The 16,260-nt window shown below is 43.1% G+C and overlaps 1 protein-coding gene across 1 annotated transcript in view; it reads left to right on the plus strand.

Moving 5' to 3' along the window:
• DENND1C (DENN domain containing 1C) overlaps positions 1-10,211 on the plus strand; it is a 43,540-nt gene extending 33,329 nt beyond the window's left edge. The window contains exons 18-23 of the mRNA XM_089509845.1: positions 1,924-1,995; positions 2,272-2,328; positions 2,539-2,676; positions 5,952-6,007; positions 7,794-8,016; positions 8,957-10,211. Of these exons, the coding sequence (XP_089365971.1) occupies positions 1,924-1,995; positions 2,272-2,328; positions 2,539-2,676; positions 5,952-6,007; positions 7,794-8,016; positions 8,957-9,583 (1,173 nt within the window). The 3' untranslated portion in view covers positions 9,584-10,211. The remainder of the gene's footprint in view (positions 1-1,923; positions 1,996-2,271; positions 2,329-2,538; positions 2,677-5,951; positions 6,008-7,793; positions 8,017-8,956) is intronic.
• The last annotated feature ends 6,049 nt before the right edge of the window (positions 10,212-16,260 follow it).

Consider the following 16,260-nt stretch of genomic DNA (forward strand, 5'->3'; position numbering starts at 1 on the left):
CAGAATTCCTAAAAGCAATGTGCATTAAACTTGAAGTTAAAAAAAAACAGATTATTTAAAAAAAACATTTTAAAAGTCAAAGACCTGAAGAAATAGTACAGTTTTAGCTATCTGTTGAAAAGCAGGCAAGGATAGAGTCGGTTTGTCTATTTTAGGGAGGGACTCCTACAGAAAATATTCCATCTTGCATAGCCACCAATAGGTAGTCTTTTTGGCTGTTCCCATCTTCTAGTTTGCTTACTTAACATGAAACATCATCTGTATATAAGGCTATCTATCACAGTTACTACACTGCATGCCCTGCAATGAAGGACCACACTGTAGCATGCTCTGGTAATGTATCTATGAGCAGATTGTAACCACCTGTATGTTCCCTGACTGTCAATAAGGAAACACTTAAAATGTAGGAAAATGAGAGCAGGAAAATCTGCTCGGTGCCACCAGCCCAGATCGAGTCTCTTTATTTCCATTTTATCTTTGAAGTAAGATAGATCCAAAATGACTAGACATGTGAATGTGATCACTCAAGGGCTAAGCAAATTGTTTTGCCATCTCCAGAGCCCAGATTAAAATAAGAGATTTATTTGGGGTCAATAAAGGACAAGAGGCGAAATCAGGGAACTGTAAAATAAAGAAAAAATGCTCTAAATACTCCCTTATCCTTAGAGAGGCATGCATAACAATCAGTGTCATAAAATAGCATTTCTCCCCAAGCATTACCTGAGAGGCAATGATGAAATGTTGGTATTCTGCTCTATTATTTTAAGATCTCTGAGCTGCTTACAATAAAATAGCAACACTCAGCACTTTGCTTAGTTCGGTGGCTTTAGAGGGTGTAAAATGGTAGAGATGTCTCTCCTTGCCAGGCCATCAATTTGTATTCTGAGTAAAGCTCAGGATCGGTGTGTGTTTCCATCCTTTCCTTTGCTTTCATCATGGAAAAATGTGTCTTTGGGCAGCGAAAGCAGTCCTTAAGGACCCGTGCAGGGCCTTCTCAGCTCAGAATAACAAGGATGTGTGTCTTTTGTGGATTTGTATCTAGCAAGCTTAAAAATTAGTCCTATCATAATCAAGATAATTAATGTTTTGTATTAATTTGATGTGTCTCCACTTGAGAGAAAGCAGGCAAAATGCAGCCCTCTGGATGTCACTGGACTGCAATGCCTAGTATTCCTCACTGTTGATTGTATATGTACTTAGACTAATGATAGTTGCATACCCTCCAACTATCCTGATTTGGTAGTGACAATCTCATTTAATCCTCTGTTGTCCCACTGCTTCAGCTACTTTTAAATTTTTCCTGTTTCTCTCTCCTCCTCTCACTTTCCTGCTTTGTCCTCAGGCTTCAGTTGTTACTTCAGTTGTTGCAAACCAAAGTGCAACAGTAATTTGCACACAAGTAACTCAGCATCAGGAGAGGAGAGGAGAGGAGAGGAGAGGAGAGGAGAGGAGAGAAGAGGAGAGGAGAGGAGAGAAGGGAGTGGAATCTTGCCATTCCCAGTGAGCTCAGGCAAAAGCAAACTGCTGCTTGTGTATTCTTCCTTATTAATAACTTGCCATCTTGACCACGTTCTGATGTTCTTGGCCACACATGTCCCTGTTTTCATCTGAAATGTTGGGGAGTGTGGAGTTTCAGTCCAACAACACCAGGAGGGAGAGATTTGGCTCATCCTTGTTATAAAGGGTGCAGCTTTAGAGACCTCTTCCATGGTAGACAGACCATGGAATGGAGCTTCCATCTTCTGGGCCAGCTTCTTACACATCAGGTGTCTACTACTCTCCTTCCTTTTTAAGCAAGTACCTTTCTTCTTGTCATACAGCCAACCTTGCTGTTGAGTTTTTCACCCTTTCTTGCTTTTTCCATTAGAGTGGGGTGTGATTTCAGTTTATTGCTTTGAGCTAATGTTTCTTCTCTCTTCCTAGAAAGGTGGAGGAGCCCTGATCAGTACCATGAAAAACAAAGCCAATCCAGCAGTGAGGAGCGTATACCAATATGTAAGGCACTTGTGGGACTTGTTTCCTTACCTGAATGGTTGTTCTTCCTCTTCTTTTGATCTGAAAGTCTGATCTAAGGAAGGAATACATGTTTCCTAACCTCCTACAGCCCTAGAAAGGAGCAACTGAGTTTTTCAGAAGTTATCAATCTTAGACTTTTAATCACATATCTTTGTGTGTTGTTTCTGTATGTGTGTGTGCCTGCATATACACACATTTTTATACATCTTGACATTTGCTGTATGCTTCCCCATCTTGTCTCCCTTTTGTCTCAAGGCCAAAGGCCATGCCAAAACAAGGCTAAAGAATATGCGGAGCCGCCTGATGGATAAGGTAAGAAACAATTTCCTTTCCCTATCCAAACTGTCTATTAAAATTATAAAGATACAGAAGAAAAATCCCCATATGGCTGCTCTCTGTTAGTATTGCAGTCTGTGTTTCTATTTACTCTCTATGGGAGTAAATATTGCTTTGTTTGACACCCTGGCAGGGGTAGGGAATAAAAGCAGAGCCTATGCTCCATATAATTCTGATCTCTTCTAGGACTCCAGTGTAGACCAGCACCGACAGCGAGGTCATTCCCTGAACTGCGATCACATCTCTAGTCCTATCATGCCCACAAGGAACAAACAGTCTGAGACCCTGCAAAGCCGATTGCCCATCACCCAGCATTTTGGGAAGGTAGGCATGGGCCTTGGGAGGGGAAATAGAGACTTAAAATGACATGCAAGAAGAATGGAACTAGGCTAGAGACATCCACAAGACAAAGGAGACTTCAGGGAGACCATGAACACCTTCTGAAGTCTTTGCCTGAAAGTTATGGCCTGTTACAGACAGCCAAAATAAAGCTGCTTCGAGTCACAGTGGAGGTATGGTGTTTCAATGATCCATGCATCCTAAGAGTCCACAAGTCGCACCAAAGCCACGCTCCAGCCCTAAGGATTGGAGTGTGGCTTTGGTGTGGCTTCTGGACTCTTGGGACGCATGCATCATTGAAACACCATACCTCCACTGTGACTCGAAGCAGCTTTATTTTGGCTGTCTGTAACAGGCCTATGAGACAGCTGCATGAAGATTGTAAAAGGCAGAGACCCTGGGACTGTTTCTAAGGTGAGGTGGCTCATCATTGGGAGGCAGGTTGTTATTTGTTTTCCCCATCTGCCAGGTATTTGTTGGGAGGAGGGCAAATCACTTTTCCTATCCTATTTCTCTGGTCCATTCACTAGCCCATGATAAAACAAAACAAGTAAAGAAAGGCGTCTCTTGCATATAAAAATTGTCAGGACGTTTTGAATGTCTGGTTTGTGTGCAAATACTGCTTATGTTTGTAGGTGGGTATCTATAAGCAAGTCTGGAGAAAATGGATGGCTGCAAATAAATGAGGCAGTGGAATAAAAAAATATCAGCCATGTTGAGACTTCCATATTTTATATGGCCTGTTTAATCCTAGCAGGTTTGTTCAGAAGCCCAACCAAATTCTGTAGGATTGTAATGTATGTGATTGCATAGTCATGTATAGTATAGTTTACAACTGGATCCATCCAAGTTCTGGAGAAAGTGATAAAACATTCAGCTTAATAAGAACATGATGTAGTAGTTTGAGTGTTGAACTGTGACTCCGATGATCAGGGTTCGATTGCCAGTTTGGCCATGAAACCCATTGGGTGAACTTGGGCAAGTCACATGCTCTCAGTCTCAGAAGAAAGTAATAGCTAACCTTTTCTGAACAAATATTGCCAAGAAAATAATAATAATAATAATAATAATAATAATAATTTATTTCTATACTGCCTTTCTAAAGAAATCAAGGCGGTTTACAGCAAAAAATACATATAATAAAATCCAAAATGCCATGATAGTGAGGTGGACAAACCCAAATATCAATGTTTGGTAATATGCAAGAATCAATGTGTGTGTGTGTGTGTTTGTGGAAAAAATAAGAGAGTGAACCAAAGTACTCGCAGTTTAGAATAGAGGCTTCTGGGAGAGTGGAATGCAGAAAGGGGAGAAGATGTAGAGATGTTCAAGGTGAAGCATTCATCCAGGTGCCTAAAAGGAACAAAGAGCCTTAGCAAAAGACTGATAGAGGATGTAATTTCACTGGCAGAAGGGCCTCTGAGTGCCAGCATAGTTGATAAGGGGCAATGGGGTGTAGTCACATGTATTTTAAAGTATATTTAAATGTATTCATGTATCTGGGCTATGATTGCTGGAAATTTATATATTTGTAGTGTGAAATGCCCAATGAGGTGATGAAGATGAGTTTTCTTTGTCTGTTTTCCTATAAAGTAATCATTGTCTTTGGCTCAAGGCTTCAGTTCTGTTGGAATGGGAATTCCATTGGAGACAGCTAGCTTTGAATAAATCTTAATTCTCAACGAAATCTGGGTCTTCTGCCTTACTCTATTCTGTCAGAACCTTTAAAACCTATCATCCACAACAATAGTTTTTTGTGGGGTTTTCCAGCTATGTGGCCATGTTCTAGAAGAGTTTCTTCCTGACGTTTTTCCAGTATCTGTGGCTGGCATCTTCAGAGAATGCTTGCCCGGAAAAGAGTTGGGTGTGTGTGTGTGTGTGTGTGTGTGTGTGTGTGTGTGTGTGTTGTGTCACCCTGGGAAAGGAGGAGTGATTTGCATGCATATTGTTTTGTTGCTAACGGCAGGCCTCAGGGTGGGAGGATACGCAAAGGAGGATTAGTGTCTGCTTGATTAGTGCCCATTGTCTGCTGGGAAGCCCCTGAGCCTGGGAGATTTCTCATTTGCATTTGTTGAGTCTTCAGCTTGCTGTTTTTCAGGACTGGAAGCCAAATCTTGTTTACTCTCAGGGTTTCCTCTTTCCTGTTGAAATTGTCCAGGTGTTTGTGGATTTCAATGGCTTCCCTGTGCATCCTGACATGGTAGTTGTTAGCATGGTCCAGAATTTCACTGTTTTCAAAAAAACATTTTATGCCCAGGATGGTTTGTGGCATGTTCTGCTACTGCTGATTTTTCCGGCTGACCCAGTCTGCAGTGTCTTTTGTGTTCCTTGATTCTTGTTTGCACACTATGTTTGGTGGTCCCTATGTAGACTTGTCCACAGCTGCATGGTATACGGTAAACTCTTGAGGCTGTGAGAGGGTCTCTCTTGTCCTTGGCTGAGCGAAGTATTTGCTGGAAATGCCATAAAAGCTTCACCTTAGGGTTGCCATAAGTCAGAAACGATTTGAAAGCACACAACGCATACATGCACATTGGGAAGGGCAAGGATGCTTCAGGGTTGCCTGGAAAAGCCATGGATGCTGTTGGATTTATTCCTGACTGGGTGGGGTTATATAGTAATTAACAATAATCACCACCACCACACTCTTTTTACTTAATGTATGTAATTTTGAGAGATGAAAATTTGAGAGTGTAGCCTTCTTTCTCCCCTCCCAAACTCTTGAGGTGGATTCACAAAAAAGCACAACTGCCTCCTTTTGGAAATCAGATGCAAAGAGAGTCCTTGGACAGAGAATCTAGACACTCTTCCACACAAACCTCACTCCTGCAGCAGTCATGCAATTGATAATAAAATGGCAACATACTGCTTGTAGAGCAGCCATCACTGCATCTCTTCTCATTTGCTCAAATGGGGCTATGGTGCCCATTGCACTCTCTTTCTGCACTCCCCCTCAACCCACCTCCCTTCCTTATGCCCTTTTAATAGTAAAAAAAGAAAGACAGGAAATAAACAGGAAAAAAAGATAGTCAGGATGCTTCAGAATAGCAAAGGGATGAGGAATGGGGAATGGAAGGGGCAGTGACACCATGTGTCTTGTGATCACACAACTCCCCCAGGAGTGACATGTATCATCTGGGGACTTGCACAATTGTGAGGACATTCACAATGCAATAAGCACCAATAGAAGGTGCTGTGCAAATGTGAGTTACCTTCTTTGTGTGATAAGACTCTTAGCCTCTCCTTTTTTCTTTTCACAGTCTCGTCCCAGGCGACCACAAAGGCAGACCAGCAGAACAGAACTGGAGGATCAAAGGTGAGGCGTACTAAATTAGGTGGACACCATTTGCTGCTTCCATCCATAGCTCTGCTCCTATGTTGATCATATCCCCTCTCTCTGATCCATGAGAATTTTGTGTCTAATGTGGCAAAAAGCCAAAGGGTGGCTCTATACCTACTAGTAATTTCAGGGAAGTTCTCTTGTACTGGCTGCACTGCACTGACTAAATTAAAATAAGAACTCCTAGGAGGTCTAAAGACACACCAGGTTAAACCTCTTAAATCAGGGTGGGAATTGTCGGTTTGCAAATCCCAGTGATTCTAGCCAGCATAGCCAAAGGTAAAGAATACGGGGAGCTGCCATTCAAAAATATCTGGAGGGCCACATGATTTTCATCCCTGCCTTAGATAGACTACAACCCTCTGTGCCCTTTTGCTATGGGTAAGTCCTCTTAGAGCCAGAGTAACATTTGCTTCTGAATAAAGAGGCATATGAATGGTTTTCTAGAAGACAGAAGTGTCCCCTTATGGTCTGGAATTTAATTATGCTCCAGAGTTTCATAGATTATTTTTAAAATCTCACAAACAGGTTTTTAACTTAATCATATTATTTAACATTTTAAAAATTATAGAGTGTAGCTTTTATTATGCAACGTAACTTTTCCCAACCTGGTGAAGGGCCCACCATAGCTGGAAGGCTCCAGGTTAAGGAGGACTGACATAGTGATGTTGTAAAACCCAGAGCTGCAACTGTCTTCCTTTGTGGAAAAAACAACTGAGGCCAAGTGAGCTTCTGACTGGAACAGTGCAAGAGATTTTGATACCAGATACAAAGGTGGTGTAATTTTGTGTTCCTCAAACATAGGTAATAAGTCAGCCTCCTCCACTGAGAGCAGGTGGCTAGCTTATAAGACATAAAACAGATTGCATGACACCCAGAGTTCTGTCGTCCTACTAAAACAACCCATAGTCCAGGCACAACAAACACTTAAGCCAGCAATGGCAGGGTGGAGCACCTTGCTGATGCCACCAGCACATTGTCCCTGATCCATGCCTCCTAGCCTCTGCCACTAGAGGCAGTCGCTTTCCTTTGCTTAATGGTGGTGCTGGCATTCTCAATTTCAAAATTATTGGAAATGGAGCATTTCAAAAAGTTTTACTATGTTTTGTGCAGCTTTTATCAAGTGCAGCAAAAGAGATATTGTCAAGTAGCAATACAAATATGGTGGGGAGGGAAAAGACTGGTCCCCGTGGGCCATGTGTTATCTCCAGGCTGGCATACTGATGCCAAATAAAACTAGATAAACTTTAACAAGACTCCTTGCTTTTACTTATGCAAACATATGTTAACATACACTATAATTTCCTGTCGTACCAGGCTTGTTCTCCATGGCGCTTTACAGACCGCCCAAAAAGGGCGGTCTGCTGGCGCCTCCGTTTCCGCCACTGGGAAGCCTCAGCCTCCAAATGGCGATGCTTCCTGACAGCTGAAAAAGAAGCCCCAAAAAGAGGCTTCTTTTGGCGGTGCGCTTATGACTCCACAAGGCGCCAATGGCGCACTTGTGGCATCATAAGTGAGCCGCAATGTCAAAATGGCGGCGCCCATGTGTATAGGGTGCCGCCATTTTGTACGTACTAGGTATGTACTAGGGTTAGGGCATCCAGAAGGGACGCCCTTTCGTAACCCTAGTACGTACCTAGTACATACTTTTTGCTCGTGCAGAACGGGCCCATGTCACTTTAGATTCTGCTTTCATCATAAGATGCCATGCTCTTTTTATTCCTGATCATGCTTCACATGTCAAATATATGTGTTTTCCCAGGGATGTTTCTGCCTTTTCCAGCACAACATCACTGGATTGCTCCCTGGGCCAAGATGAAAGTGAAAATCTGCAACCGGGTGTCCTGAATTCAGGCGACTTTGATCTCTTAGGTGAAATTTTTGAGACATTAAACCTGTTGGAGCCCAGCCAAGCCGGACGGCCTCTCTATGGCACTCGTAGCCTTGATTTTTGCAATTTAGATGAGAAGAACTTCTATATGAAGGTGAGCCCTCTTTGTTCAGGCATCATTGGACGTTATCAGACAAGGGAAATTGGAAGTATAATCCAATGGCAATCGGAACACAATCATGGAGTTTCATGTTATTTCTGATAGACTACCACATGCAATTTCGGGCAATGGGAAGCTATTTTTGGACAATGGGAAGTCAGTTCAAATGCAATTTGAATTCACGTAAATTTGCTGAACTAGCGAATTCACGTGAATGTGTTCTGGCCCCACTTTCTTTTCATTCGAAATTAAGAGAAAATCCTCCTGTGTGATAAACTCCTGTGCAACTATTCAAAGATGCTCAGGTACAGATGGCATGCTGTAACTCTGATTCCGAGGAACCAGAACTTGGAAAAGTTATTTTTATGGACTGCAACTCTAGGATCTATCAACCAGCATGGTTCTTAGGATTCTGACAGTTATAGTCCATTACAGTTGTAGCTCTAAGAGGAGTAAACTCTAACTCAGCAACAGAGAACCTTTGACCCTTGGAGTGTATTGACCCATAGCTCCCATCAGTCCCAGTCTGCATGGCCAATAGTAAATGGTTATCACAGCTGTAGTCTAAACCATCTGGAGAAGGGTGTTTTGTATCAAGGTGGGCAAAGTGTGCCATGTGCCATATGCGAATTCCCCCCCCCCCCAGTTGCTCCAAAATGCACTACAATGACCTCTAAGTGGTGTGGAGGGCATTTCTACCACATTTGGTGCCCCCACTTAATTTTTACACTAGCTGAAACAACTGGCATTGCTCCCAAGGACATTCAGGGGCAAAAAATGTTTTTGATTTGTTTTGCAGAGCTGTGTGTGTTGAGGGGGGTGCAGCTCTCCAAGGTATCCTGGGAGACCAATGCAACCCCCTAGCCTTCCACAGTTGCCCACTCCTGCTTTAGACTACCCCTTGGATAACTCAGTATCTCCTTCTCTGTTGCAGATGAGGCCCAGCAGAGAGACCCTCTATGAACCCCTGTCTGAGGAACAGGATGATGGAGAGTCCTTGTCTGTGGATCGGATGTCTCTGGCTTCTCTGGACCAGGAGGATATGCAGAGTGCCTTGCTACTGTCCATGAGTGCTGCAGACCAGGACAATGAGAAATATAGCCATGGTATCTCTGAATCTGAAGAGGTTTCTGGTCCTGAGAAGGCACCACTGCTCCAGCTCCAGGAAGAAGAAGAGGAGGATGAAAAGATGGCTGCCTCTGATAACAGTGAGGTATCATATGTGGCATGGACCCAGAACATAGACCAGGAGGTCTCCCATCCTATTGCAAATAGAACAGAAAGCCACACTGGTGTAACATCTGTAGAGGAACCAAGGGTTCACCAGATCCTTGACTCTTTAGCAGCCTTTTCCAGCCCAGAAGCAGAGCCACCAGTCACCAGTTGCTCCAGCATCCAGGCACCTGCAGTATCATTCCAAACAAAAGTTAGTGTGACTAAGGATGTCAAGGAGGCAAAGGAGACCATACCTGTCTTTGGACAGGTCACACAACGCCCCTTGGTTCCCAGGCCTGTGGTCCAGCCCAGAGTGTCAGAACTGAAGAAGAGATTTGAGACCTAGAAGGTAATCCTGAAGATGCAGTGAGGGTAATGTTGGGTGAAGAAGACCTTCTTACATGTGGCTTCTGGAAAGAACATATTGCCCGTGTGGCTGGTCAAGTCACACCAGAGAGCTGTCCTCTAGAACAGCAGGGAGACTCTGGACTTTGAAACACTCTTTGTTGTTGTTGTTAACCCCCCTCGGATCAATCTCGACTCATGGCAACCCTGTGGACGAGGCATCTCCAAAACTCTATCTGCCACTATTATTCTAAGTTCTTGCAGATTCATACCTGTGACCTCCTTAGTTGAGTTCATTCATCTACCGTTTGGTCTTCTTCACTTCCCTCCACCTTTCCTAACATTGTTGTCTTTTCTAATAAGCCATGTTTTCTCCTGATGTGGCCAAAAAAAAAAAAAAAAATTCAGTTTGTTCTTCCACGATATAGTATTGGTTCAATTTGTAGTTCAAAAATTAGAAATTAGACCTTTTCACCTTCAAATATGAGATTACTTCTTAAGGGAGTGTGAACATTAATCAAACATTTCCTAGGGGTTTGGGGCATAGGAAATGTTGGGAACCACTGCTTTGGGGGGCTACAACATTTAAAAATGTAACATTTCCAAGCTTGGGTAGGACAACCATTTAAATAAATTTGTCACACTGACCAAGCACCCTTCCTCTTCTAAACATAGAAGATTGCTTCTTATGAAATGTTTCCTAAATGTAGCAACCAAGAGTCATATGAGGAGAATTAGAAGGAAGAATAGTGCTGTTGGCTAGTTCACCTGTGCACCTTCATCATTTGATGGCTACACTGTTTGGTGATGGTGTATGGGTGGAAATGAGCAGTGAACATAAACAGAGTCAAGCATTGGCCTCTGAAATACAAAATCAGAATGATGACCACCGATGTAAATTGTATCTTTTTATAAAATAAGAAAGTTTGATTAAATTAATGGGGGAAAACAGTATCTACCAGTGGCTGAGAGGGACTCCTCACTGTGAATCATCTTTTTGCCTTATGCCCTGGTGGCACAGTGGTTAAATGCCTGTACTGCAGCCACTCACTCACAAACCGTAAGGTTGTGAGTTCAGTACCAGCAAAAGGGCTCAAGCTTGACTCAGGCTTGCATCCTTCCTTAGGTGGTTAAAATGAGTACCCAGATTGTTGGGAGCAATTAGCTTACACTTTGTAAACCACTTAGGGAGTGCTTAAGTGCACTGATAAGCAGTACAGAAATGTACTTGCTATTGCTATTGCATGTACATGTCTGAAGAATATTTAGTACTACCATCAGTCCCTCCCTGCCCACAACTCTGGAACAAGGGAGTACTGTAAGCTACAAATAAGGAGTTATCTGGGGAGAAAGTCACACCCAGCTGAGAATCTGCTGGCTTTCTTCCATTGCCTTCACAGAAATGATAGCTGTAATCATTGTGCTTGTGAGGCCAACACCCTTGCCAGAGAGGAAAAACGCTCCCTTGAATTGGCCAGAAAACTCCCACTCCAGGACTATCATAACACCTCTTAACCTTCTCTTCTCCAGACTAAAGATACCCAGCTCCCTAAGTCTCTCCTCATAGGGCATAGTTTCCAGACCCTTCACCATTTTGGTGGCCCTCCTTTGGACACTCTCCAGCTTGTCCACTTCCTTTTTGAATTGTGGTGCCCAGAACTGGACACAGTACTCCAGGTGAGTCCTGACCAAAGCAGAATAGAGTGGCACTATTACTTCCCTTGATCTAAACACTATACTTGTATTGATGCAGCTTAGAATCACACTGGCCTTTTTAGCTTCTGCATCAGGTTGCTGCCAGTGCCTATGTTAAAGGATTCTTCCTTCACATTATCCTAGCACAATTCAATTGCTTTTGTACACAATTGAGGAATCTCAAACTATGAGATGAATCTTGGGGTCCAAATCCAGCCTATGTGATTCCTCCAAAGGCCAGGACTTCACAATGATATCAACCCCCCCCCCCCCCGCCTTATTCTAAAAGGTTGAGGTGACTCTTCTGGGAGTAAGAACTTTACACTAAGACATGTTGCTAGTTTTGTTTCCTTCCCATTTGCCCTTGGGAGTCACCCACCACTTGGATCCAGTGACCCCAAGAACGTCTCAGAAATGGAACTCAAATGTCTTGCACCAGCCCTTACAGAAGTTTGCCTGCCCTTTCCAGAAAAGCAGAGGTTGGTACAATTTACAGGTGAAGGCAGCCTTACAAGGAACAGATCTTCCGTTAGGAGAGGTGGGTGGGAAGTTCCAGTAAGACACTGGAGGAGAGAGTTATGAGTGCCTTTTCAACTTCTGTACATGAAAAAGAGAGAGGGGGAGAGAACATGGGTTGCTTCCTGCAGCAAGATGTCTTGCACCAGCCCTGACCCTTAGCATAGTCTAAATGTGCTGCAAGGAGATGAGAAGCTTCCAGAAGAGACATCATCATGAAGTCATCTATCTGTGATAGATGGAAGGGAGGAGTGTGGAGAAACTTGCAGCAGATCAAATTGCCTGTTGATGGGTACCTGCTGGATCAAGCTACCTGTTGGGAAAGCAGGCCACAGCCCTAAGAGGTTTTAAAAGGAAATACAAGACTGAGAGTTTTCAAAGATAAGGGATGATGCAGGCCCTTCCATCCTATGCTGCTAATGCCAAACTATTCTGCTGGGCTGCATTTTGTCCTGATGACAGTCTAGAGTTGGCTGATTGAGAGGAAAGCCTGCAAGCAGTAGTACTATGGCCTCAGAGCAGCTTGTGTATCAGGTTTAGTTCATTGGTCTCTAATAACTGCTCATGCACAATCACACTGGATTTGCAACGCTAGTGAGTTGCAAAAGCTCTTGTGACTGTGAATGCTCAATGGGAAAGTGATCAAGCAAAGTAACAGGACACAATGTTCTGAAAGTGCAGTGTTGTCTTTATCAGCTTTTAACTGAGCTTGGTAATAATCAGTTACAAGATAAAAGATTTAGATATATTTAGTTCCCCACCCACACTGACTTTGTTTCCTATAACAAGGGTATAACTCCTGTAACAAAAGTACAAGTTCTACTTATGTGGTTGTAAATGTAGCAAGATATAATTTTGCTCCATTTGCTGTGTGACTTTTATAAAAAGTTAACCTGTAACTTTAATAATACTTTTATTGCTAGGTTTTTAAAAAGTAACTGAAAGGAGGCTGCTACAGTTATTTTTGAGAAATGGTTAACTTTAGAAAAAGAAAATTGGTATGAAAATATAATGGTAACTAAATACTAGTGTAGAGCCAGTGTGGTATAGTGGTTTGAGAGTTGGACTATGACTCTGGAGACCAGGGTTTGAATCCCAGCTCAGCCATGAAAGCCCAAGTCACATTCTCTCAGCCTTGGGAAAGGCAATGGCAAACCTCCTTGGAACACTTCTTTCCAAGAAAACCTCATGACAGTTTTCACCTTAAGGTTGCTTTACATCAGAAACAACTTGAAGGCACACAACACACACACAAATACTTGGTGGTGGCTTAGGGTTATAACTGTAACTTGCTGCTTTTAAAAAGTATATTTCAAAGTTCTGGCATTGGCTGAAAGTGGGCATAGTTCAACCTCAATCCTCAAATCTGCCAATGTCGGCTGAGATCCTGCATGGGACATAAACCTACACTGTCATAGTTATACTCCATCTCCAAATCTGACTGCCTAAAATCCTTGAAAACCAGGCAGCCAAATTCTGTGGCACTGGTGAATGGGATGCTGAAGGATGATGCACACCGCCTTCTCCCACCAGTAAGCTGCAGTGTGATAGGCAAAAGCAAGGAGTCCTTTCTCAGCTGCTCATCACTGCAACTCATTAGCAAGAAAGAGATGGTTGCATCGTACTTTGACACATTGCCCACCAGTGCTGCCGAACTCCATCACTCACTGCAGGAGCCCTGGTGGAACAGTGGTTAAATGCTGGTCCTGCAACCAAAATGTTGTAAACTCGATCATGGAGGACTCCAAGGTCAACTCAGCCTTCCATCCTTTTGTAGGTCAGTAAAATGAGCACTCAGCTTGTTGGGAGCAGTTGGCTTCCACATTGTAAATCGCTTAGGGAGTGCTAGTTCACTGATAAGCAGTATGGAAATATTCTTGCTACTGCTAGTGCTACAGCTGCATTGCTTTTAAAAAAAGAATGTTACTGAGTTAGTGACATCACCATTTTTAACAGGACAAACAAACAAACAAAAAATCACCAGGCTTCCACATATTATTTCCCCCGAAAGAAGAATTTCAATGTTTCTATTGAAATCTTTGGTTCATAGGTTCACAACACGAGAAGCTAACAATAATGGCTGCCTGGTTTTAAAGATGAATTTTAGGGGCATTTGTGGTCGTTGCTCTAGCTTGCAACATCTCAACTGCTTAACAGGATGTTAGCCACAGTTTTCAAATGTTTGTATTAGTAGTAGCTACTCCAGGGGGCAGGACTATAGTAGTAAGGCAAGGGTGGTCAACAGCAGATTGGAGGAATTTTCACCGCATGCAAGCCATCCTGGGGCACAGTGTCACATCTGGTTGCCATTTCTGGCTTGGGGAGGGAGGCTTGAGAGGTGGCAATCTGCCTCACAATTTTGGCCAGTTTTTAAGCAAGAAATTGCCCCAAAACTATGCCAACATAGTTGAGAGGCTTGCAGGGGTGGGGAGGACTGTCAGGTGGCCATGAAGATGCAAAAGTGGGATTTGCAAGCTCCATGCAACCTAAAGGCCATACTTTCACCATCATAAGATGGTGAAGTTCAGGCAACACAGAACTCCAGGTAACACAAAACTGCAGATAAACAGAGCAACATTCCTCTGTGCCAGGACTTCCCAACTTGGGCCCAGCCATATGTATTGATCCACATGCCCAACCAACCCAGTCAGTCCAAAACAACTGTATTGAGGAATACCCTGCACAAACACAGTTCAAATTAAAGGGAGGCATCACAGACCAACCATGCATTCAATGCAGAAAGGATTGTGCAGGATTTCTGTGTGGGTTGCATCCTTTGCTTGCTACCAGAGGATGAATGTCATTTTGGATTTTCCATCCTTTTGGAATAAACTTAGTTGAAATCAAGAAAACCTACTGCCTGTCTCCCTCCCTTAAAACACACCCATACACACACCCACACACAAGAAACCCATAAGCCTATTTATTCAAAAGGCTAGAATTAGAATTCTGAAAGAGGAAAATAGCAGCTCTCCTTTGGGGCCCCTATGTCATTCAAGGACAACCCATAACTGAAACTGCTGCAATGCTGGATGTTCCTTCAGCATTGCCTAAGTCTACTTGCTTGGATTTGCATATCTGTAGGCAAGCTTACATAAATTCCTATAAGGCAGCAGCAACAGGGATTTGATGGCTCAGGATTTGCTTAAATGAATTCTCCTACAGTCTGCTGCCATCTAGTGCCCGCCAACGACAAAGAGACTTGTTCATAACTTCGAGGTCATCTTTTCTCCAGCACTGTACCTTCTTGTTGTTGTCGTCCTCATCATCGTGTGCCTACAAGTTATTTCTCTCTTATGGCAACCCAAAGGTGAACCTATCGTGGAGTTTTCTTGGCAAGATTTGTTCAGAGGGGGTTTGCCCTGAGGCTGAGAGAGTGTGACTTACCCAGCGGGTTTCATGGGCAAGCTGGGGAAAATAATGAACCCTGGTCTCCAGAGTCCAGTATTGTCAACAAGCCTCAAAGATATTCCCCAGAATGTTTTACCAAAATCCAAAATCCCTGGAATTCCCCAATATTTATTATTATTAGCCAGTCAAAATCCCCGGAAATAAATTAATTAAATTCTCTGGATTCTGGGGAATTCCCCGGAATTTGGCAACACTTGAAATACTATGTCACACCGACCTCCACAAGTTCACAATTTTACTGGGAGATTGGAGGTGTGGGATAAGTCCATCTCTCTCTTTTGCCTTCAATTGTTATATAAAGATTAGATATAGCTATGCTGGGGATATGCAGTGGTTTGAGTGATGCACTACAATTCAATAGACCATGGTTCGGATCCTCACTCAAGGGTGATCTTAGGCAAGTCACACTTTCTCAGCCTCAGATAAAGGAAAAACCCCTCTGAACAAATCTTGGCAAGAAAACTCTGTGATAGAAGGCACACAACAACATTCTAGGTATGGAGAACATGTGGCCCCCTAAATGGCTGGACTGCAGCTCCCAGCATTCCCCACCACTGACTATACTGGGTAGGAGTAATGGGAATTGCAATCCCCCCTCTGGAAGTATACACATCCCTGCCACTCTATAGTTAAAAGGATTACTCCTCATTCAGAAACACAGCAGAACTGCTAACTGTGCCACAAGAAGGGACATGCTGACTTTTAAAAAATTATATATATATATATATATATATATATATATATATATAGAGAGAGAGAGAGAGAGAGAGAGAGAGAGAGAGAGAGAGAGAGAGAGAGGGGAGGGGGGGATTCCATAAAGTTAAAAGAAAACCAGTTTTTAATTCTGTCACCTATACACCCAGTGGGTTTGAGCCATCTTGAACAAGAGTAGGTTTTCTGTCAAGAAGAAGAAAAAACAGGCCCAGAGAGAATGTGAGAAGTTGAGGGAAGAATAAAATATGCCATGAATTCACTAGACTTCAGTAGGGCTAATGGGAGACAGTATTTTCTCAGCCTCAGCCATTCCATCTGCAATATGGGAATCCACGGAAGGCA

This window comes from Sceloporus occidentalis, unplaced genomic scaffold (genome assembly GCF_023333645.1).
Source record: "Sceloporus occidentalis isolate IW3139 unplaced genomic scaffold, rSceOcc1.0.p SCAF_1, whole genome shotgun sequence".
Taxonomy (NCBI): Eukaryota; Metazoa; Chordata; class Lepidosauria; order Squamata; family Phrynosomatidae; genus Sceloporus; species Sceloporus occidentalis.